This window comes from Lytechinus variegatus, chromosome 4 (assembly GCF_018143015.1).
Source record: "Lytechinus variegatus isolate NC3 chromosome 4, Lvar_3.0, whole genome shotgun sequence".
NCBI classification, from domain to species: Eukaryota; Metazoa; Echinodermata; class Echinoidea; order Temnopleuroida; family Toxopneustidae; genus Lytechinus; species Lytechinus variegatus.
This window is the reverse complement of record NC_054743.1, coordinates 37,703,068-37,727,850: the sequence shown is the minus strand read 5'-3', so window position 1 is coordinate 37,727,850 and position 24,783 is coordinate 37,703,068. Positions and strand designations below refer to the sequence as shown.

At 35.7% G+C, this 24,783-nt stretch overlaps 1 protein-coding gene and 2 long non-coding RNA genes across 3 annotated transcripts; 1 reads left to right on the top strand and 2 right to left on the bottom strand.

Moving 5' to 3' along the window:
• Positions 1 to 268: 268 nt before the first annotated feature.
• On the bottom strand, positions 269 to 24,783 carry LOC121413985 (cytochrome b-245 heavy chain-like). The gene is made up of 14 exons (XM_041607018.1): positions 24,454 to 24,783; positions 19,223 to 19,318; positions 18,142 to 18,261; positions 17,180 to 17,428; positions 8,366 to 8,484; positions 7,260 to 7,340; positions 6,643 to 6,769; positions 5,141 to 5,233; positions 4,351 to 4,485; positions 3,852 to 3,970; positions 2,774 to 2,893; positions 1,994 to 2,186; positions 944 to 1,068; positions 269 to 461 (listed from the first exon to the last, which is right to left on the bottom strand). The coding sequence occupies exons 1-14, from the start codon at positions 24,496 to 24,498 to the stop codon at positions 335 to 337; spliced, it is 1,749 nt and encodes a 582-aa protein (XP_041462952.1). The 5' UTR covers positions 24,499 to 24,783; the 3' UTR covers positions 269 to 334.
• Positions 9,614 to 12,001, top strand: LOC121413987. The gene is made up of 2 exons (XR_005969791.1): positions 9,614 to 10,468; positions 11,221 to 12,001. It is a non-coding gene; the product is annotated as an uncharacterized LOC121413987 (long non-coding RNA).
• Positions 13,329 to 16,478, bottom strand: LOC121413986. Its single transcript, XR_005969790.1, has 4 exons — positions 16,371 to 16,478; positions 15,083 to 15,238; positions 14,223 to 14,292; positions 13,329 to 13,625 (listed from the first exon to the last, which is right to left on the bottom strand). It is a non-coding gene; the product is annotated as an uncharacterized LOC121413986 (long non-coding RNA).

Sequence of the window (24,783 nt, the reverse complement as noted above, 5' to 3'; positions counted from 1 at the left end):
ACTCGAAAGAATTAAAACGCTGAAGTCTTTAACTCTAAATATTTCAAAGTAGTAAAAGATATTTAAACCTTTAACTAAATGGTAGATATCATAAAACTGTGTCAATATTTTACATTGATAGTTGACAATGTGCTGGCGTTGTAATAGCGGCAATTGCGCTCTGAGAAATAGGATGATTTGTTCACGAGCAGTGGGAAAAAATGTTTCTTAGCGTTGGTTAGTTGATATCATCATCGCAATAATCCGTTAATAGCATTTTGAACGCTTATAAAAAAAATACAGGTTGGCGATGATTGAAAGTTTGATTTTCGTTATCCCGACCGAACGTTGATGCTTAGAAGTTTTCCTTGTTGTAGAAAAACTTGGCTCCGTCCGGCGTCAAGCTGGTGAATTTGTTGGCATTCTCGTGTAGTACTGACGATAAGGCTTTGGGACCACAGAAAAATACTCCGATACTCGTCCTATGAGGGGGGGGGGTAGGATGTAAAAAAGCAAAGAAGATATAGTAGAAGCGCATTGTGTGAACACATCATCACTGGTATAAATTATAACCTGTTCTTCAAGGCAGCAAATTATTTTCATGACATGGTAAGTTCGAGGGTACTCTCTAACTTTCTGAGTGCCTGGTATTAGGGACCAAACCAAAATTAGATTTTAGATTTTAAGATTTGTGAGGTTTAGATTATTAATCTAATTCTAGTTTGGTCCCTTTAATTACATACCAAGGAGTTAGAGTGAAATAATAATTTGATATCTTGAAAATTTCCAGGGATGCAACTTTCCATCCTCGAATCAGGGGGCTTCAAAACGCCCCCACCTGCCCCTGCACGCCCACCTGCTTACAGAAGTTCCAGCCATAGCGTGAAAATCGAAACAAGTTTTTCATGTTTATACCCGGCAAAAGTTTCAAACTGAAATGATTGTCTGAAATAAAATCTCTCACCCTGGATTCTCCTCTGCGATCATCTTAAAGTTTGAGTCCCATTTAGGACGACCGTAATGGGTTTTCTGTCTCAGGCCGGTGATGGCGTCAATCTCCTGTTCCTCCTGGAGGTAAATGTTCTTTGCCTGATGGAGAAAATCAGGAAGAGAGATCGGAGTTGGAAAGAGAGAGAGGAGAGAGACAGAAAGAAAGAAGAAGAAGGGGAAGGAGGAGGAGGAGAAGAAGAAGAAGTAGATAAAGAAGAAGCAGAAGAAGAAGAAGAAGGGAAGGAGGGGAGGAGAAGAAGAAGTAGATCAAGAAGAAGAAGAAGAAGGGGAAGGAGGGGGAGGAGAAGAAGAAGTAGATTAAGAAGAAGAAGGAGGAGGAGAAGAAGAAGAAAATATATAAAATTAGTCAAAGGTGTGTAGATGGTTCAAATTTTCGTCAATATAATTATATATGACCTGTTGATTTAAGAAATCACTATTTTCATAATTCAAGCGATTTATGAGTTTGTTTGCATTGTCTTAATATAGAATTTAGATCAGAACACAGAGATAGTAATTCAAAATATTTCACCATTCCCAGGCATGAGTTTTATCCTATATTTAGTTTGAAAGATGAATTTGTTTTATAATTAAACAGATTGAGAAAATTGGCTTGTGAACCCTATAACTCACGAATGTTTCCGTTGTGAAGTGAAAGGGGTTCATTTTTTTTCATTTCCCATAGTCATGGCCCAAAATGTTCAGAAATGCTTCAAAATCTTAGAAATTCTATTCAAATCATGGAGCGTTTTCATGATCTGATCAAAATGAAAACGGGAAAAAAAATGATAAAAAGTTTTCTCGGGAAATTTAGGACAAAACCAATGGAATTGCTAGATGAAGGTAATCACCATTGAGATAAATTCATAACTTTCCTGTCAAATATATTGATCTGTTCCCAGTTGCATAAAGAACCGTTATAACAAATGCTCAATTTCTAGAAGACAATCGCTATCAGCCAATCAAATTGCTTGATTTCAGTAGCTTTTAACTTGTTTAATTTATTGATATAATATACAATTACCTGAGTATTGTTCCAACCCCTTGAAAGATAGATGTAGTATTTGAGGAAGTCGGGTTTACCCTGCTCCGTAAAGTGGGTATCAATGGAGTCAAGGAGTGTTGAGAACCACTCGAAGGCATTCGTATCGGGGCAGATCCAGAAGAAATACACCTTCTTCAGCTTCAGCGAGGCGCTGTTGTTGACACTCTTCAGCCTGCAGAGGGCGACATGTAAAACTCATGATTCATTCGGCTTGATCAGTGATTTGTCTCTTTGATACTATGGGCCACATTTGTTCTTATGTTTGGGAGGGGGAAATTGATTTAGTCATATTACCATGATTATGATTATTGCATGGATTGTCTTCACAAAACGTCAACAATTTTAAGCAACTGCATAGTTCAACTATATTCATGCAACCATATTGATGTAGGGGTGGTGGTATAATCTATGTGCACATTCTTAAAAGTTGTATGTAACTCTTTAGAGTGTTTCATAAAATATCTACCAGAAATGAGGATCTTATGAGCAAAAACAAAATTTAACAACATGTATAGATTTTATACATTCTGATATACTGTATAAAGGCACAGTTGCTCTTTATTAATGGGATTAAAAAAACGTTTTAAAAACTTATGAACAGCAATATTGCTTAGCAATGAATATTAGCACTCGAAAATCATTGCCGTTTGAATATTGAACATTTTCTTTAATATTTGACCAATATCTGATTAGTTTATGTAGTAAACCAGGCTGTATATTGTTTTGACCTGGAAGGTATGAATTTGAAGGATACCATACCAGATAGATTTAAGGATGGATGCGAATGGTGTTACTCCTATACCAGCTCCCACACAAATAGCAGCCTGGTATTTGAAGATATCAATACTAGCTGTTCCAAATGGACCATCAACGGCAACTCTGGAAGAAAAGGATAAGGTATTAGAAACAAGGTATTACATACAATCGTATGAATCACTTTGTACTTCATAAATTGGTTGGAGGAAATTCCAGACTAGCTTTTATTCGATATATCAGTCCAAAGTTTTAGGGAATATGGGTAAATTATATAGTAGAGAGCAAATTGCCAGGGAGAAGGGTGGTTCAGAGAGCGAGGTATAAAGGGAGAGAAGGATAAGAAGAAGAGAGAAACAAAATCATATACAGAGAAGGAGGTAATGAGTTTTGATTTAATGTTTAGAAGAAAAAAGTAACAATTTTCCGCTTTTGTTTAAAGGGGAAGTTCACCCTGAAGAAATCTTTGTTGTAAAAATAGCAGAAAAAATAGTAAAAAATATTGGTGAAGGTTTGAGGAAAATCCGTTAAAGAGTAAGAAAGTTATTAGAGTTCAAAATTTTGGATTTGTGACGTCATAAACGAGCAGCTGCCCCATGTGTTATATAATATAAAATGTATGAATTTCAAATTTTGTATGGTTACTGATGACTTAATTTTGTTTTCTTTTCATGATCGGGTGTGAAATGATTTGTCTATTGTTATACAAAAGTTACAGTGAAAACCATTTTCAATTTTCTGAGAAAATGACATTTCATTGATTTTTTACCATTCGCTATGTAGGAATGCTGCTCGCATATGACGTCACAAATCAAATAATTGAAATTCTAATAACTTTTTAATTATTTGATGAATTTTTCTCAAACCTTCGGCAATAGTTTTTATTATTTTTTCTGCTATTTTTACAATAAACTTTTTGTCAGGGTGAACTTCCCCTTTAATAACTGCAATGTCTGTATATACTGGGAGAGAAAAAGAACGCACCACATATATCATAAAAAATATACGAAATAAATGAACAAATATCAGGATATATTTTAGCGAATTGAAGAATGTTGTGGAAGGAATCGGTAAAAAGATTTACCTAGCTAGATCGTCCTGTGATTGTTGCTCTGGCTTGTCAGCTCCCATAGCTTTGAATAGATCAGAAGTCCAATCACCAACTATACGGATATGAACACTAAAATGATCCTCTTCCGGGGCCTGTATCAAATAATCAGAACCATTGTAAGTGCAATGTGTGAATTAGAATTCATGGTTCGTTTTACTTATGCCATTCCTTCGTATTCAGTGCCGTGATGAGCCAAAAATTGTGAGGGGGCTATGGCGTATCGGGTAAAATCAATCTTTAAAAAAAAGTGCGAGCAAGCGAAGCAACCGAGCAAAGATTTCGACATTTTTATTACCCAAAAATTTTGTGATCGATCTGGACATAATATTCAGAAAATAATATCAAAGTTCACCCTTCTTTTTCTTTCCTTATTTTTCATTGGGGGGGGTAGGTCTGCGAGAGCAGAAAGTGATGTCTATTTTCAAAATAGACGGATTGTTGATGATCCCATGATAATGTAGCTTATACTTACCGATGTAAGAGTAAATGGATGCCACTGTACGTGTGAGATGGATGGACATTTAAGAAAGATGTATTGACCGGCTTCCATCTTAAATCCTTTCTTCTTCATCTGAAGCTCAATTACCTTCGATGGATGTTTCACAACCTGTAATAATAAGCACATGATTTCAAGTTCATTTTGTTCATGTTCAAAGTGTAAACTTTATGTGGAGCGTTGTGGCCCAGTGGATTAGTCTCCGGACTCTGAAACAGGGGGTCGTGGGTTCGAATCCCAACCATGGCGTAAGTTCCTTCAGCAAGAAATTGATCCGCAATGTTCTGCACTCAACCCAGGTGAGGTAAATGGGTACCTGGCAGGAATTTATTCCTTGAAACGCAGCGCGCGTAACAGCTGCACTGCTAAAGCTAGGGTATATATGCTGCATACTGTAGAGTGCTTAGAGACTTCTGACAAAGTAAGTATTAAGCGCTATATAAGCAAGTATAATTATTATTATTATTTTGATATTAGTTTTACCCAATATAGCGACATCAGCGTATGAGCTGTGTATTTTTTTTCTCTCAATCGAATAATAAGGGTAATACAGATTTAAACGATAGAAGCCTCTCTTTCTTTTTACTTCCTATGCTACATCCTGCTTCTTTTTTGCTTCTTTCTCTTCTTTTTTCTTCTTCACTGTCTCTTATTTGCCCTTTCCTCCTATTTCATCTCTTCCTTTTTAACTACTCGGACATCCCCCTATCTACACCCCCTAGTTTTATCCATCTCAGTTTCTATATCATGAGTGTAATATGCTTACCTTTGTTAGAGTGACTTTCTGACAGCTCCTCCAGAAGCGGATACTCCTCTCAATAAAGTAGATGATGAGGGGAGCGGTCACCCACTTGTAACTCTGTAAACAAGGTAGAGATTGAAAATGGGTTAACGTTCCAGACCCAGGTGGCACCCTCTTAAAGGGGTTGTCCTGGCTGAAAATATTTATAGCTTACTAAATAGAGTACAATTCACTAAGCAAAATGCTGAATATTTTATCAAAATCGGGTGACAAATAACAAAGTTATTGAATTTCAAAGTTAAGCAATATTTTGTGAAAACAGCTACGTGCACATCGTCATGAATATTCATTAGGTGGGCTGATGATGACACATCCCCACTTTCCCCTTTCTTATGTTATTAGATGAAATCATAAATGTTTCATTTGTAAATGATGTGTCTCCATTGTGATGAAATATGTTGCGGCAATAAATAACTTATGCATTTAATCTGTTGTCAATCCAATTGTTTTAGTTCTTGGTAGAAAATTTTTTAATAAACCTAATTTCATATAATAAGATTATAAAAAAAAGAACAAGTGGGGATATGACATCATCAGCCCACCTAATGAATATTCATAAAGACATTCCTAGAACTGCATCGGAAAAATGCATATCTTGAAAATTCGATAACTTCATTATTTGTAATCCGATTTTGATGAGATTTTCAGCATTTTGCTCTGTGAATTTTACTCTTTTTATTGAGATATATATATATATATATATATATATATATTAAGCCTGGACTCTCCCTGTAAGAAAAGTACAACATTGGTTTGGCATTACACAAGGTTGCACCTCACGGTCATAACAAATGTTTCATGTACTTTACTAACTGTACTCATGGCAGAATGGTCGTAAGAAGACAAAGAAAAAATCAAGACCCCAAATGTAATAATTTGTCTGACTTTGTACTTAAAACCACAACGGATAAAATCATGATAGTGCAAATAGTCTTTGAAAGAAATTGACCAAGAGGTTTTTCTTCAACTTTTTGTAGATAGGGTTTCTCCCTCAAATGCATGACCGACCTTACTATGAAAGTACGTCGGCCTACTTGGGCCACAGAGGGGCAGTTGCTTCCTCCACATACAACATACCTATTGAAGCAAAATACCCCTTTAAAAATGTAAAAATATCACAAATGCAAAAGCACCAAAGTATTCTAAATCAAGTTTGAAAATAGTGCCATGAATAACTAAATCGCGTTGCACTTTCTCTGGAAAAAAAAAACTTATCCTCGCCCAACTTGGGGGAATTACCAACATTCCGAAAATATATGACTCTGCATCGGAAGCGGGTGGTGCTGGGGTGCTGGAAATCAGGTTAGTATTCTAAAATGTAGAAATTTGCTTGTCCATTTTTTTTCTCTGACCAAATCACCTCCGATTTGGAATGAAAAACTTTTTTTTGTTCTGCTTATATATATATCTTTCAAAACCAGCATCCATTTGACGAATCGTACCCAGACCTCTGAAATCATACTCACCGCAGCGGATCCGTCTTTAAATACCGGATCTTCACATCTGTCTGATGTTGGACTCCATTGATCAAGGTTTTCAGAACAGAACACTACATCATGGCGATCAAGATTTGTTTGTGAGCGGATGATACCACTGAAACATAAACACAAGTTATCCATTGATTTGAGATAATTGGTCTCAATAATCATAATGATAATAATGAGGATGATATGTCATAAAGCGGCTTGTATTTAGGGCTGGTCACATACGAAGGAACTAGTATATGAAAGTTAGATGAATTTGACTAAAAGTAAATCTTAATCCAATTCAGTTTCCAAATATCATTGTTAGCTCATCACTACAAATAAATTATTCAAGAAAAAAATGATTGATATCCCCCGATCCCCATTTTTCACCAACCAATCATAATATCTAATAATTTTTGAGCATTTTTTAATAATCATATGATTTCTATATTCTGCAAGTCTAAGAAATTCCTTTAAAAATAGGCTTTCGTTTGCAATAAAAAGGACAATATCGCGCCATATATTCATTGATGTCATTTAATATTAACTTTCCCAAATCGAATACACATCTCAGAAATACTACACCAAGAAACTGTTGCCTGTTTTTTTTTACTCACCCTACACCATGGGCAAGTATCATAGCGAAATAGACGATGAAGAGATGATGCGTGATCCAGAAAGTCTCGAAATACGAACGCCTGAAATGAGTAGCGAGAAATGATATGATTTGATTTATTGTTTTCTTCTACATCCATAACATTCGTATAATGCATTTTTCATAACATAATAAACGTAATATGTTACCATTTTTGGCATTAAGCATAAATAAAGAGTACTTAAAATATAATTCCAGACAAAAATGATTAACTATATGATATTCACAACTTGCATGAGAAGAAAATGATTAAAAAATGTACCATATGACATCATTGTAATTATTGTTCATCGAACGTTGTCTAATGAAAATTTTAACTGTCTTCCGGATGAAGGAGGTAGGCCAGAATGACTTACTTTGAAATGTTTCAAAGTTAAACCATATATTTTTCGCATGCACTTAAGAGAGCAGTGGCGGTGCAGTCCAGCATTATAAGCCGTGGGGGCCGTTTTCAGAAAAAGAAGAGAACAAATGACTGGCAAAAAGTATATGTTCACCATTGACATTGTGTATTCTCCGTCATTCTTTCACAAGGACAATTATGATATAAAAGAACTTCTTCCCTCAGAATACTCGATTATTCTAACCACATGAATTAACCAGGGGCCCATAACACAAAACTTAGCAATCATCACAGAACATTTTTAACAATTGATTGTGCATTGACTACGATGTACAATCAATCGTTGAAATCAAGCGTACAATTAATCGCTAACCTTTGTGTTACGGGACCCTCCATGGTTATCGATGGATGAAGTGAGGTTGATCTCGTTTGCGATCCAGGATTTTCCAAAGGAGGGGGGATTTTTTGTTAAAAAAAAGCCCACCCCCCCAAAAAAAAAATAATAATAAATAAATAAATAAAGAAAAAAAAAGATCCATTTCAGTAATAATTTGACAAGTAAAAACATATACACTACGAAATAGAGGTATTTTTGTTTATTTAGTTTTGGAGGTTAGGTCTTATGTTTGCCTTAACATGTAGATTTTACATCGGAGCAATTGTCGCCGGAGCAAATGTCATGGGACCTCAATGAGGACATGGAGAAGTTCCGTTTTATTCCTAACCTGATGAATTCTGTTGCGGATGAGAACATGAGGATTAGAGCGATGGTGAGAACAGCTCCGGTCCAACCAGCGATCGGGATCAGGCCCTGTTCAATTAGACCGAGACCCGCTGGAAGATTCTAAGGAGCAGATAGAAAAAAATTTATCAATGACACACAAGCTACCATGAAGGGAACAGGTGTCAAATAGACATAAACAATAATCAATCAAACTAAATTTTACATAATAAAAATATAGCTGTAACTTTACACAAATCAATGCTGGATAGATTATAAAAAGTCTGGAAATAAATAGATCAGCGTTAAACATTTACATGTATAAGCTGACTTCAACACTGAAAAGATAACTTTGTCAATTGACAAATATAAATTCGTCATTACTGTGGTTTAATTTAACAAATTAATAAATTTGTCATGCCAAAGATTTGTCATTATAGATTTGTCATGCACCATAACATGACGAATTTTAATTTGTCATGAAAAGTGGTCTAATTTGACAAACTTTTTTCAAAGTTTGTCATTGCAACATTTTAATTCCTCATTCTCATTTTTTAATTTGTTTTTTACATTCATCAATTTGTAATGCATTTGACGTTTATTTGTCATGTAATAGTCAGAAAGCACACCTGTGATAAACAAACAAATACAGATATAGTTAATATTTTTGTAAGTTTTAATAGAACCTCGAAATTCCTGAGGAGACAAATTCAAAATACATCAAATCCAGTCAACACTTGCCAGCAAGTAACATATTATAAAATATAACATATTATAAAATATTTACTAAAATTCACTGCAAAGTCAAAATACTCTGCATTAAAGGGGAAGTTCACCCCGACAAAAAGTTTATTGTAACAATAGCAGAAAAAATAATAAAAAATATTGCCGAAGGTTTGAGAAAAATTCATCAAATAATTAAAAAGTTATTAGAATTTCAATTATTTGATTTGTGACGTCATATGCGAGCAGCATTTATACATAGTGAATGGTAAAAAATCAATGAAATGTCATTTCCTCAGAAAATAGAAAATGGTTTTTACTGTAACTTTTGTATATCAATAGACATATCATTCCACACCCGATCATGAAAAGAAAACAAAATTAAGTCATCAGGAACCATACAAAATTTGAAATTCATACATTTTATATTACATAACACATGGGGCAGCTGCTCGTTTATGACGTCACAAATCCCAAATTTTGAACTCTAATAACTTTTTTACTCTTTAACAGATTTTCCTCAAACCTTCACCAATATTTTTTACTATTTTTTCTGCTATTTTTACAACAAAGTTTTCTTCAGGGTGAACTTCCCCTTTAAGGATGTTAATCTCCTTTGCAGTCTGACTGATAATTCTTCTATCACAGTATGAGTGTCAAGCAGACTGCGAAGGAGATTAGCTATAACTCCTATAAGAGCAACAATCTTCATTCTGACAAAAAATTCGTTATAACCATTGCAACAAATTCGGTTACAAACCTAGCCTACATCAAATTCACTACAATGTCAATATACTCTGCATTAGGGATATAGAGAAGTTTTGGCTTTTCTCCTTAGCAGCCTGATTGAGATTTCTGCCGTCACAGTATGATTTTCAAGCAGGCTGCAAAGGAGATAAACCAAAACTCCTATATATCCTTAAGAGCAACAAACAATCTTCATTCCAACAACAAATTATTTTTATTAGTTACCACTACTGTATAACAATCGCAACAAATTCAGTTACAACAATTAGGGCCTACATTAAATTCTCTAGCAATGTCAAAATACTCTGCATTTAAATAAAGATATAGAGTTTTAGCAAATCTCCTTCGCAGTCTCATACTGAGACTACTGCTGTCACAGTAAGCAGGCTGCGAAGGAGATTAGCTGGAACTCCTTGATATATTCTTAAGAGCAACAAGCAATCTTCGTCCTGACAACAAATTCTTTTCAGTTACCACTACTGTATAACAATTGCAACAAATTCAGTTGGAACAATTAGGGCCTACATTAAACTCACTAAAAATGTCAAAATACTTTGCATTAACCTGGGGCATATGCATTGCAGGGGGTGCGGGTTTGCGTTCACAAAATGCGAAAGGTCTACTTTTGTGCATCTGCGTTTAACCCTATCTAGGCCGGGAGGGGGCCTCGGAACCCCCCCCCTCAATGAATTGCTCGATATTTTCGCCGTGCGAAATTTTTTGACTGCGCCACTCGCTGAGTTTTTACTTTCAAGTCTTGCGCAACTTTTGAGACCAATTTTGCGTCACCCGGGTACGTGGTTCCGAAATTACGTAACATTATGTAAGTGCATGTCAGACCGAAAATTGCTCAAAAACTTGATTTCGTGTACAAAGTCAATGCAAACCAAATTTCATAAATGTATGATTATTTTTAGTTCTGCTAGTCTAAATGTATTCATTTTATGCTTTTTATGATCACAGAAGAGTCCCCAACAAATTTCATTGAAAAAACAATGAAAAACAAAAGGTCCAAAAAACAAAGAAATACATAAGAAATAGCAAAAAACAATACATAAGAAAATGATTTGATATCACAATTTTTTTCATGTACTCTTGCTTAGGACACTTCAAAGAGTTTCTATACCAAAAATTAGTACATTTGGAGCTTTATTTAGGGAGTTAGAGGAAAAAGTATGATTTCGCATACTAATTACGCATAAATTAGCATAATCACTTAATAGCGATTCGCATGAAATAAATTACTATACAATCTTGTAGATTATGTCCCAGGCAACCCGTGTGCCAATTTTCGGCGCGATCGCGCGGTCGACGGCCGAGATCTTAGGGGGGGGCTGGGAGGCCCCCCCCCCGGCCATAGGAACTCCCAAAATACCCCGGCCTAGATAGGGTTAATAAATCGCCCTTTTTTTACGTTTGAAAAAGAAAATTGGGTTGTCAAATTGCCGCCCCCTTAGCTTTTTTGGTCGATGATTAAAAATAAATGTATATTTCAGGAAAATTTAGCAAAAGTCCACTTTCCAAAACTTCTCCACCCCCCCAAAAAAAAATCCTGCATATGCCCCTGGCATTAACTTCCTGACATCAAATGCAGTTACCAGTACCATGCAACAATAGCATCAAATTCAATAATATCAAAATACCAAATTTGTTGTTTTTGCTTGACAAAACCATTTGATTTTTGTCAAACAAAAATAACAAATTTGATGATTTATTACAAACCTGACGAATCAAAATACTTTCCATTAAGAGTTGAAAATCATTCCAAAAGAACAATAAAATGTTGGACAACTTTAAAAAAAAAGAAAAGAAATTTCCCTGATCCAAAGCCATTAAAGAATGAAAATTCCTCTTTAGTGTTTCAGTCTTTTTGGAACTGTATTTACTGTTTTTGTTCTTCCTTCCTTGAAAGAGGGTTCTCACTTTTTTCCATGATTTACTCAAGAAATTGAGAGCCCACTTGCCACTTCACATTCAGAGAGCAAAACATTTTAGCTATACACAATGCCAGTCCAAAACTGCCAACATTGATAGTATAAAATCACCAAATTGAAAAGATGGGTGATTTTTTCCAATTAATTTATATATAAAATCTTTGAACTTTAAGATTGAATTAACCATCATGAAGAATTTCAAAAATCTGAACTATCCAGAATTTTTAGTTTGAAAGCTCAAAAATCTGAATAGTTGGCAGGTATGTAGAAAACACATTTACGTCGAGACCAAAACTAATGTCCAATCAAGTTTTAAAATATTGTCCTTTTGTTTGACTTGTTCACAATACTATTTTTTCTTTTCTTTTTTTACAAGCATATTTTCAAAAACAATTTTGCATTCAGCTGTTGCAATAACATAAACAAGGCATTTCTTGAACCGATACAGGTTGATATGAGAGAATCCTTATGCAGTTGGTGAGGCTACCTCACAATATATTCAAAAGCTCGCAAGCTTCACTTTGGCATCGTCCATCAGGCCAACCTCGGCAATTGTACAAGGATTCTCTGTACAGGAGATTTGAGAGTCAACATTGATTATGTGTACAGAAGTTCCCACATATTCTAAAGAAGATACAAGACCTTGCACTATGTTTTCTCAGGAATGGAGCTCTTGAGATATTCAGATTTTTCCTGTGAGTAGATGAAGTGTGAATATTATGGAAGCTTAAAAGTGGCACCGAGATGTTGTGATAATTATCTTGGGAAGTCGACATCATGATAGCAAAAGATCAGATGACGAGATCCCTGATCTCATCATGTTGACATCTTTTAGAAGAGATGATCAGATGACAAGATCCAGGTTCTCATCATGTTGACATGTCGACATGACGAGATCCGGGATCTTGTCATCTGATCATCTCTCCTACAAGATGTAGATATGACGAGTTACGAGATCATGACACCTAATCATCTCTTCCACTGGATGTAGACATGACGAGATAGAAGATCTCGTCATGTCAACATCTTGTAGAAGAGATGATCAGATAACAAGGTCCCGAATCTCGTCATGTCGACATCTTGTAGGAGAGATGATCAGATGACAAGATCCCGGATCTCGTCATCCTTTAGAAGAGATGATCAGATGACAAGATCTTCGATTCATGATCATGTCATCTGATCATCTCTTCTAAAAGATGTCGACATGATGAGATCAGGGATCTTGTCTGCTGATCATCTCGTCTGAAAGATGTGGACATGAGATCCAGGATCTCGTCATTTGATCTTTTGCTACCTTGATGTTGACTTCTCAACATCTCGGTGGCACTTTTGAGCTTCCATAGAATATGCTTCATCAAGTGTGTGAGCCATCTCCATCTACTGTGCTCTGAATGTGACTTTAAACTTTCTTTTTCAAATCTCTTTCAAAAAATCACAATTTATCAATACAACTGTACATACATGTACTTACAATCTTTAAACTTGTAACAATTTTAACCTAAAGGACATGCTCTGTAACTTAAAAACAGCTGTTCCATGACTTCAGCCAATCAGCCGGACTTCAGTTACTTCCCTTGTCTGGAGGGCACTTTCTTCTTCAACATGTTCAGAAGGTTGATAACAGATTTATCAACAGGACATGCATCTTTCACCTGAAGAATTCCAAGTTGGCAAAACTTACAAATTTTCATGACTGATGGCTCACAGCCATAGGCTGAATGAAAAATAAAAACCAGCTACTTAACAAGCCAATGCATGCACTTTATCCTGGACTTGACAGACTCTTTGCTCCTCCAGAACAAGCTCATATGATTCCTCTTGATTGCAGGATACACGTATGTACATGGGCTTCGTATCAACCTGTCAATGAAAAACAATAACAAGGGTTTCTTATTCAATGCATGTGGTTTAGCTTCTCAACAAGAAATATGTTTGTTTTTTTAAGAAACTTGGCCCACCATTATGGGACAATGGATGGGCAGACGGAGTAAAAACGATGAGATTTCTTAGCAAGCAACACACAATATTTTTCACCCTACTTGGATTGAAATATTTCTCTTTCAATTAGTATTCAAATAACATTAAATAAGATGTAACAATATTTTTGGAAAATAAATCACTCTGATAGAATGCAAAACTAACAAAATTCCACCACTCAGAATGTATTCAGCTTTGTTTGGTGCTGTAATTTGCAACTGCATGCTAGTGGGCTGACTGGAATGTTGTGTTATCACACATCACACATAGCATGCATGTTAATCTTAAGTACCTGATCACATAATACCAGTGTACTTTGTCATAAACACAACCCACCAGTTGGCTCAGCAGTCTAAAGTTGTAGAGCGGAGTGCAAAAGAATGCTAAAATATGATTCTTAGGTTTTGGCTTTATGAAACTTATAATCTAGTCTATGTCAATGTTGTAAAATTACTTCTAACTGGTTATGCGGTACCATACCTTGTCACTTGAGATGAATACATCACCAGGTCTTCCTTGAAAAAGGTTGGTAGAATCTGTATGGCAATTTCTGGAATCAGATTAAGAAATGTTAATAATTTAAAAAATGCACCATGTTTTTAAATCAAAACAGAAGCTTGTATTCTGCAAGTTGGAATCCAACATTGATTATACCACCATGTTACCACCGCAATCTTTAGATCATGAATGAATTGAAGGGACTGAAGTTCTGAGCTGTAATTTTGCTCAAAACTAATGAATAGCTTCCTGCCTTCATTCTCATGATACCAGCTTGCAAGAATCAAGTTTGATTCACACATAAAGTTGTCTACAAGAACCTATCAGCGAATCAATTTGCACCAAATTCTGGCCCTGCCAACGATTCTAAATTTAAATACCAACATGCTTCATAACTAACAGCTGTCTATTAATGCTCAAATTATTGAAAGATAGAAAAGAAAAAACCCAAATTCAATGAAGAATTATCTCAGAATGTCGGCTTCAAAAATGACCACAAATGGACAGGAGTTAAACACTTTTAGGCAGGCATGAGACAAACTCATGAATTGTTGGACATTGATATTACACATCCATTTTACATCAAGTGACTAGGCCAAGTGCGAGTGTAAAATGGTTGCATGCCTTTGTCAGCATAAAGTAGGTTGCATGAAGGGGTTCGAACTTCAATTCTTAAAGTGTATTTACAGTTTCCTTTTGTCATGTGTGGCACCGTGGAATGAAGAGATAATTATCCATTGTATAATAAGAAAATAATGTTACAAATTATTTTTCCATTGTATAACAATTTGGGGTTTTAATGTGTGATGTTACAAATTAAAAAAATCCGAATAACAGAATACCTTCTTAGCTTCCGGGAAGTAAACTGTCACATCTTTCTTGGCTCATTTGCATCTATCTTTGTGAAGTCCAGAAAGGGGTTCTGCCAGTCTTTGTAGTCCTTGGTTGAACAGTGTGATTAGGTCCTCACCATGAATCCTGCGAAACTCTGCAAGAAACTGAAAATATGAAAAACATCATGACCCCTGTTCACTAGATTAATGCTGGTGTTGTTGAACATGTTAACTTATTGGTGTTTATAGTGACAGGCTGATAACCACAAACACACTCCTGTACAGATCTTGTTTAGACTACTTCAGGCATTAATTTTATAAAATTGTAATCATAAACCCTACCATCTTTGGTAGGGTTCATGTGGCTTGCGACAGTGAACATCGCAAATCGAAATCTAAGCGAACTATGCTAGTTTATGTGTAAATTGCCCCCGTAATGACGTCGGTGGGGCATAGGAATGTGCAAAGTCGGATTAATTTGTAGATACATGTAGGCCAAGGCCATGTCAAAAGGCCTGGCAATCATATGGTAGTCAGGCCTGGGCCAAAACTATTGACTGTCATGAGACATGAGTGTAGCAAACAGTCTGCAGTCCAGACAGGTCTCTCCTTATTGCTACTTATTGAATTTGAGTACAAATATTGACTGATAACAGGTAGGGCCTAGCCTATGATATTACATTTACTTAGGCCTAGTCCCATAATAGGCCTACTTTTTTCGAAACATAGCGATTGTCTAAGTTTAACATAAAACATGTAAGGCCCTAAAAAGGCCTAGGGCCTAGGCCTACCTCGTATTAGACTGGTGAAACTAGCCTAGATAGTCTACACGTACGCGAGTACAGGACACTCGGTCAAGACCAGGCAAGACACACATGACACACACAGTACGGTATACATTGTACACGCATTCGACATTGTTGGAGTCAATCGCATTTTACAAGCTTATTAGGCCTACATTGTATTGTCATTGTACATGGGATGCCCGTCCCGCCGTGTGCTACCTCGAGCGAAGTTCGTGCAGGTTTCACTCCACTTCACTACCGGTACACTACACTCCACGTACCGGTACTTTCGGGTAGGTGGAGACGGGAGTGTAGTACCGGTAGTGAAGTCTGCACGAACTTCGCTCGAGGTAGCCGTGAGCATGCAGGTATGCATACTCAATTTACTAATATTTCGGTGAAAAACACTTCACTATTATAGAATTTCATACAATAGTTATCTCCACAGTAATATACTACAATCAAATGCATTAATTAATCATTTAATTTATTTTTTTAGTATAAAAGTTTACCTTTTACGATCTACCCAAGCCTTGCTTCGCAGCAAAATCACGGCGACCGGCGAGTGATTCGAAGACGCTGATTATGTGCGGGGTGTCCCGAACTGTCTTCAGGAGCTAAATTTGTCATGCATTTTTCCTCAACAAATTGATTTGTTTTTCAGCAAATAATTTGTAATATAATTCGTTACGGCCGAATTAAACTCGTCATTTCTACATTGACCGCGAAGAGGATTTGTCAAATACGGTTGTGAAGAGTCGTCACGCAAATAAATCAGTCATGCGCAAGTTTGTTTTTGTCAACACCAGTTGAAACTTTGTAATAATGCTCGATCAATTTGTTATGTTACTACCATGAGTTTGTCATTTCACAGTTATATCGCAAAACAAATTATTTTACCCCGATTGACGAATTAATCGGGCCTTGTGACAAAGTTATCTTTTCAGTGAAAGGTCATAGTTGAGGAAAACTAAAAACAAAATAAAGAATGACCAACATGATTTTTTACATAGAATATTTTGTGAGTGTTACCTTTTCTTTTTTTTACTTTATTTTTCTTTATTTTTTTTCTTCCGAGGTTCCTTTCTTTTTCTTTGTCAAAATTTCCTTCATTTAAAAAAGGAAATTAACAGTGGCGGTCGGGGCGACCCCTTCACCCCCCCCCCCTGCTCCTACCCACCTTGGACTTGGCTTAAACATGTATACATATTCTGTAAATTCTTGCCATTGCCACCATGGTAAAAGAAAGAGTGATGTCATTGTTTAGTGTATGCTTGGATATATTAACGTCATATCATTTATTAGCGATATGGAGACTAACCTTGGCCCCTCGGATAGGATTCAACCAGTTGTCTTCCGGCCGAGCCGTGAACTTGCGAGCGAGCGCAGTAATGCCTTCGCACAGTTCATCGTTGTTCGTCGTCACGCACCGATAGTGGTTGTAAAGGTTCCTGAAGTTGAAAGCGTGAGCGGCGACGTGGACGATGGTCCAGATAACGATCATGTAGGCCACGGTCTTATGGAAGGTCAGATTCTTGTCCAGCTGACGTCGAACACTCCTCCTACAAAGCTACAGGAAAAGTGGGGTGGGGAAATACAGGGTGAGAGACAGAGAAAAATATTCAAATTTGGTGATTACCCAGTAACAATTTGATTAGATTAGATCTACTTTTCCATAAAAAGATATACCTTCATAATTAGATTAAAATAAAATTTTATAAAACGTCGAATGTCAAAAAAAAATACTGTTACGTGAAAAATGAGGAATGATTCCGTCATCTATCACCTACTAGAGTTATAGAACTTACCTACGGCGAATGTTACCAACAAGTTACTCAGGGGCGGTTGAGCGAAGTGCACTAGTCTTGGTAACACCTAAAACCGGGTCCTCCTCGTGTGAAAGGGGCTCTGTCCACGTTTGTGAGGGGACATTTTTCTTGCGTAAAATGGGCACTTTTCGGTGCTTCAAAGAATGGGGGACTGTGCACCCCGGCCACCAGGATCGCCGCCCCTGATTTATTTTTATCATAATGGCCCCTTTACTAGCATTTACTATAATATCTGCAGATAGATTCACACAAAAACCCACTTTAGGATCAATTCACATTATAAGGACAGCTCATACATAATTGTAACAAAAAAAATCACAAGAATTCACTCCTTGTCTGTCTCATTTTTATCTCGATCGTGGAACTTCTCAGGGAAAGCCAGTGCCCCCAAAGCCCCTCCCCCTCCCCTTCCTTCCCCCTTCACCCATTGCTACGCTGCTGGTGATATACTTACTGTGTTTGTGGCACACGAGCCCCTGAAGAAAGAGATGAGGTTTCTACAGATCGGTAGTAAGATTATTAAACTATTCAGATTTAACGCTGCTCCCGATGCTTTCGCTATGGAAAGACCAACCTAAATGTACCAAGGGAGAGATATAAACAGAGATATTGATATATATCAAATGAATTGTTGTACGAATGCGATCATAAGAAATAATATTCAGTTCATAATTCAACTCATAAAAGTCTCTATATAACAGGGGTAGTTAATTAAAGCAGTCAACAGTTTTGAAAGTGGATGGGGGCTGAGCCAAAAGTGTGGGGGTAGACCATGCAAAAAAATCAAATTCAAATGGTCATTTTTTTTTTCATTTTTTTACTTGGTTTTAGAAAAAAAACATGGGTGAACATGGTGAAGGCTGAAGCCCAATCCTGATTTATTGTAAAGTGCAACATGTCAAAAGAAATAATGTACGTGTTTAACACATATTTGTCAAAGTATGTAATTTGTCGGATATTTTGGGAAAGATGGATCCACAACTATATGGTGTCATTTTCTCACCAAATGTTTTGGATCTGTGAACGGTTGAATTCAGATAACATAAATATAATTTTATTCAGAGTATATACACGAAAGTATTTTCAAATTAAGGAGGAAATGATTTTGCATCAAGCCCTTTTACTTTTTTTCACTCAGTAATATGACTTTGCATCAAGCACTATTATCTTTTTTCCACTTTGTAAGAAATCAATAATAATAATAATAATAATATTTATTTAGCAACCAGACAATAATTGATATCATTACAACTTCCTTGTCTTGATATTTGATGCAAATAACATACTTTCAATATTCTAATTTTTACTTTTCTTTCTTCGTGTGTGCTCGTTTGATTTGTTCTTGTAGGGGAAAGTTGTACGTTGTACAGAAGATTACAGTTTTACGCATTGATATGCGCATCAAAATTTTCCTTTTGTCTGGATATGAGAGTGGTGTCGAATCGTTGCCTTTTACCGTGATAGTAATTAATAGGGAAGGGTAGTTTTCATATTTATTCTAATCCCGTTTGGTTAGAAAAAAATATCAAACTTACCCCAGTAATATGCCTGACGTAGAAATATTGAGGTCCTTGCTCGTAGACCAGGAATGTCACTACCCAGTAGGCTACGTTTGCTCCTAACCACAGTAGCTGCATGGAGAAAGGAAAACAGACAGGGGGTCGGGGAGATAGCAAAGGAATTTTTAATAGAAATTATATTGATCTCAATATCACGTATAATTAAAAGATATATATAATTTACAACTAAAACGAATCTTTCAATAAAGCATCAATTTCAAGGGTATATAAAACCACCATACATGACTCTTATTATCATCATCTTACACTCTAAAAAAAAACACTAAAAAACACTGAGCAAAATTTAACCCAATATTGGATAGAAAGGGAACATGGTTGTTTGCTGGTAATTGTTTTTTTTTACCCCATATTGGGCTATTTAAACGTAACATCGCGTAAAATTTTTACCCAAACAACGTAGATGTTCCCATTTACCCAATATAGGGTAAGCCTTTTTTTTAGAATGTACATACCTACAATCAAATCTAGAAAACATGAATTTCAAAGAAATTTGTTTTGGGACCCCTACCCCCTCCAACATCACCAGTTGATGTCACAAGAAGACCATACCCTAGCCTAATGTGTTAATATTACATCAATCAGTTTAATGTAACACCAAAAATTGTTGAAAATATAAACTAAAGGAATGATAACACCACATCTATTGTTGAAGCAATCAGATTTAAACCGAAGTAAAAATGACATTGGAGGGTCATCTATGTACTTGATTAACACCATGGATGTTGGTGTGTTCTTTAAAACTCTTTCGGTGCTTTTAGTGAAATTTAGGTTATCATCTGAAGACATAAATAAGCACGTAGACCGGCAATGAGACAACTAGAATTATGTCCGTTCTCAAAACCTAAAGAGTGTTTCGTTCATATTCCCACAGGATGTCAAAATGAAAATTACATGAGAATCGGATTCATATCCTAGAAATAAAACTAAATTTGGCTTGTTATTTTACATCTTCTATGTTTACTTTTAGTACAAACAGGAAACTTGGAAGCAGGGGCGGATCCAGGATTTTCAAAAAGGGGGGCACATTTTTCCATCTGACGAGCCAAAAAAAGGTTTTTAACCAAAATTTGATATTTCGTCCCCCAAAACAATCAAACAAAACCAGGTCTTCACTATCAATATGATTAAAGGGGGGCATACTTTTGTTTTAATGCCATTTTTACATTACAAATTTTAATATTGCTTCTCAAAGGGGGCACGGGTCGGCTGTGCCCCCCCCCCCCGCCCTGGATCCGCCAGTGCTTGAAAGTGAAAATCTTTCGACCAAACTCGAAAATGATAAGCATATATAAAACCAGGGAATTCTCAAGGCAGAAGAAAAAGTATTACTTTACGTTATGTGATCATTAAAAGGTGGCTCAGTGTTAGAGCGAGTGGGTGGTTCGGGATTCGATACCCTAGCCAGGTTGCACATGCCAAACATTTCAATTTAAAACCATGGGGAATGCTACATATTTGTCAGATAATCGATGTCTTAGCACGGAAAAACGAAACCGAATCCAATATCTGAACCTATGAAAAACAAAAGCAGATTTACTCTGTTTTATCCCGAGGTACACATTTCACAAATAAATACATGTATGTTATTCTTGCTAAAAACGAGCCTACTTTGGACTTCCTCTCTTCCACGGAAATAACGGTTGTCAATTCGCTTACAAAATGTTTATAGAAACACAATGATTCTACAAAAAATGCTTGTGAGCCGGATTTTGTTTTGTAAAAAAAAACGTAGACTTCGATGGTAAACCCACGCAATGAACTGATGAACAAATTCAATGAAACCCTAATTATATTTGTGTATCCCTCCACACATTTTTTTTCAGAAATGGGTTTAGGTGTATCCACTGATCACATTCTAAAATTTCTAATTACTACTTACATGGATACTCTATCCTGCCCTATGTCATGATATTTTCGGTTTAAAGCTTTGATTCCCCAACTGTACACAATGTAGATTTAAACGTAATGACGATATGATACCTAAGTGAACTTGACAAGACTGGCGAATATAAAGAGATAGTATTTGTGATCATGAATATTACCTATATTCTGTATTAAAAACTCGTTTTGTTATATTCGATGAACTTCGTTCATTTAGTTAGGGGCTGCCTCTTTTTAAAGCACCGTATTGCATGTAATAACAGTCCTACTCCAGTTGCACTATGTTATATATATGATTAAGTTTAAGATCATTTCAATCATTTCTCTCAGTATAACCTATGTTAGTTAGAAATGAATACTTTTAGGAGATAATCTATTTTGATAAGTTATTTTCATTATCATGAATGCAGAAGAAACAAAACAATCAAACAAACAAAACAAATATTCATTAGTGTCGCCTCCTGCAATATTACAATTTCATTAAATCAATATCAGATACCACTCAATTTAAGTTAATTACTATTGATTTGATTCCATTTGACTTGATTTATCGATTTCTGTTTCAGATTTTACATATTATGATAAACATAATACCTAGGCAACAGTTCTCCATTACATGCCTTATGGGAAATAATTATTGTCCAAATTATATACTAAAATGATAAAAATATATCATAACGCATCGTGTGTGTGTAATAAACAATGGTACCGTTGCGGCAGGATTCCGAGAACGAGGCCAAATTTCCAACAAAAAAAATGTATGCCAATTTAATACAAATATTTTGACATAATAAACATTACAATGGTTTGTAAATATTTGAAATGTCGGTGTAATGTCAATTATTCGACATATTATTCTTTTCTTTTTACCCTGTCTGGTAGACTGAAGGGAACTTCGGAGGGACATTTTTGTTCATCAAAATCGAAAAGAGTTGATATGGCTGGGCCGATTTTATGTAAAAAAAATCTAGTATATTATTATCAGCATTATTGTTATCGATGCCATTATCATTACTATTACTATCATATCATCATTATCACCATAATCAGAGATGACCATAGTCAATTCCTTAAGTTTATCAAGTGTAAAATGTCACTTTTGATCATCACTATCACTTGGCGCTAAAACACGTTAGAAATGAGTACTAATTAAACTTACTAATAAGATTTGAAGTTTGACAACTGGAATTCTAATTTTGTTTTATTTTATTGCTTTCCTTCTACCCCTCATCCTCCTCATTTTTTCTTCTTCTTCTCCTCCTCCTCCTCCCCCTTCTTCTTTTCTTCTTCTTCTGCTTCTTCATCTCCTTCTTAATTCTTATTCTCCTTCCCCTCCTCCTCCTTCTTTTTTTTCTTCTTCTTCATTTTATCTATCTATATATCTATCTATCTATTTATCTATCTAGTTTAGTTTGTTTTTCAATCTATCTTCATAATATGGACTATCTAAATATTACGTCTGTGTATATGTATGTCTGTCTGTCTGAAACTGCGTACGGACATGGTATCAGGACAAAAAATGTTACCGTAATGATTTATTTTACCAATGACAAATTGTCTGATTACGTAATCACTGATCTAATTAATTGTCAGAGCGCAGGTAAGATTTGACACAATGCTCTGTCCATGCAGAAACCAGCCTACTGTTTAGAAGCAGGAAATACGACTCAGTCAACCAGGAAACAAGGCTAAGATGATTGTTATCCGTCGGTGGCATGAAAAAGAGAACAAAATACACCGAAAGAGGTACCTTTTCAACCAAATTTACCGAAATGCACATAATTTAGGCCGCTTTATTAGAAATCGAGATACATAATGATAATGCACACAGAATCATGACAAGCAAAATAATGCTGATATAGTGCATATATATATATATGATTTCCCCGGATGACTTCATACTGCATGATGTATAGAATGAGTATATAATAATTCAGGTATATTCAATGAAAATTAAACAACAGTTTGCATCATTTTTTTCTAGATAACTTATGGAAATTTTACAAAATAATAATACAGACGCACCGACTCAATTATTATTACAATCTATTTCAACTTCAATACTTCAATGCGCACTGCAATATAATCAATTAAAGTTTATATACGCAATAAAATATTGTGTTTGAGAGAAAAATCATGTCAGTGATGTAATAAAACTGTACTCCAAAGATAGGATTCTCGATACGATGACATTGTCCTTAGGCTGTAAATTTTCTTCATATTGAAGTTATGATATCAAGAGTCGACTGGTAATTTAAATTTTGTTTTGCATTTTCACAACCTAGTACATGAATGTCATGATTGCCTCCTTTGGGCGTTGTGGCGTGCGCCTGTAATCCAAGCTGTGGGGAAGTTACAAATTGATGCAGAGGTTCGAGGTTCGATCCCTGGTCACGTCTTTCGGATGGTGACGTTAAAGGTCGGTCCCAGACGTAGATAATCATATCTGATTGATACACGTCTGACAAAACTCAAATACACACACACACTTTACACTTCAAATGTGCAGATTAAAAGCTTATATATTATATCCAAGGGAAATCATATCCATATTCATTTTGTTCGATTATACGTGGATATGTTGCTCGTCGGGAGATAATTACGACTCATTGAAATTATTGAATGAATGGTACAGGAGTATATGGGTGAAGGTATTTGAAAACACTTTTATTCGGGTCAGTGGAACACAGTAGCATCGTTCAACTGTGGAAAGCCGAGGCTACGGATAAACATATATTTCGTGGGACTTTGGGAAAATGAAGTGATATAATATAGACCTATATATATCTCATTAAATAAGTACAATTAATGTATTCGATTCTTTTTATTTTATTGGTCAATACTAAATAACAGAATTATAGATTGCCGTCCTAAAAAAATTGAATCTTCGCGGGCACGTAAAAAGGGTCAAATATTGGCATAGCAGATCACATAATACACACTCAAATCTCTTGGGTGGATATAGTGGTATAAATTAAATTGAATTATATCAAATTGAATTATATTAAATTGAAATATATTAAGGAGGTAATTATCGACTATGATATAGGATTTTAGAAAATATACAATGTTGAAATTTAATTGTGACAGAGTAACATCTTAGTTCTTATAAACATGGAATCTGCAATATTTTGTAAATATATTTTATAAAGGTGAACCATTTTTGAGCGGTATATTTTAGAAAAGGCCTTCGAGTGATGCGGCTATAGCCTCAAAACAATTAAAATTGCATAACTATAACTCACTTACCAAGTCTATGATAGGAAGAATTAATCAAAAAAATCATAATCAGCTCAAAAACTTACCAGAAAGAAGTATTTCAGCCCCTCGTTGAGAAACTTATCACCCATGTTGATGGTAATAAGACAGAGAGAGAGCGAGAAAGAAAGTGTAGTCCAAGATAGACGGCTTCAGTACTAATGACAGGGGTGTACCGAGAGAGACAACCGGTTATGTTATTTCCGTGTGTACAGTCCTGATTTACAATAGCTTTATTATCATCAAAACACAATCAGCCGTGTCTGTCAGAAGTAGGACAAATGCATCGAGCTCTTGAGGCACAATACACCTTCCAACCTGATAATAAGAAGAACTGTATACTTAAGTTTCCCCCTAAATCCTTCGTCATAGCGTGT

Excerpts from the sequence above, each read along its gene's own strand:
- LOC121413985 (XM_041607018.1), bottom strand. The coding sequence starts at position 24,498 with ATGGGTGATAAGTTTCTCAACGAGGGGCTGAAATACTTCTTTCTG. Across the intron at positions 2,894-3,851 it reads TCACAGGACGATCTAGCTAG|AGTTGCCGTTGATGGTCCAT; the intron begins GTAAATCTTTTT and ends CTTTTCTTCCAG. Across the intron at positions 462-943 it reads ATCGCAGAGGAGAATCCAGG|GACGAGTATCGGAGTATTTT; the intron begins GTGAGAGATTTT and ends CCCCCCTCATAG.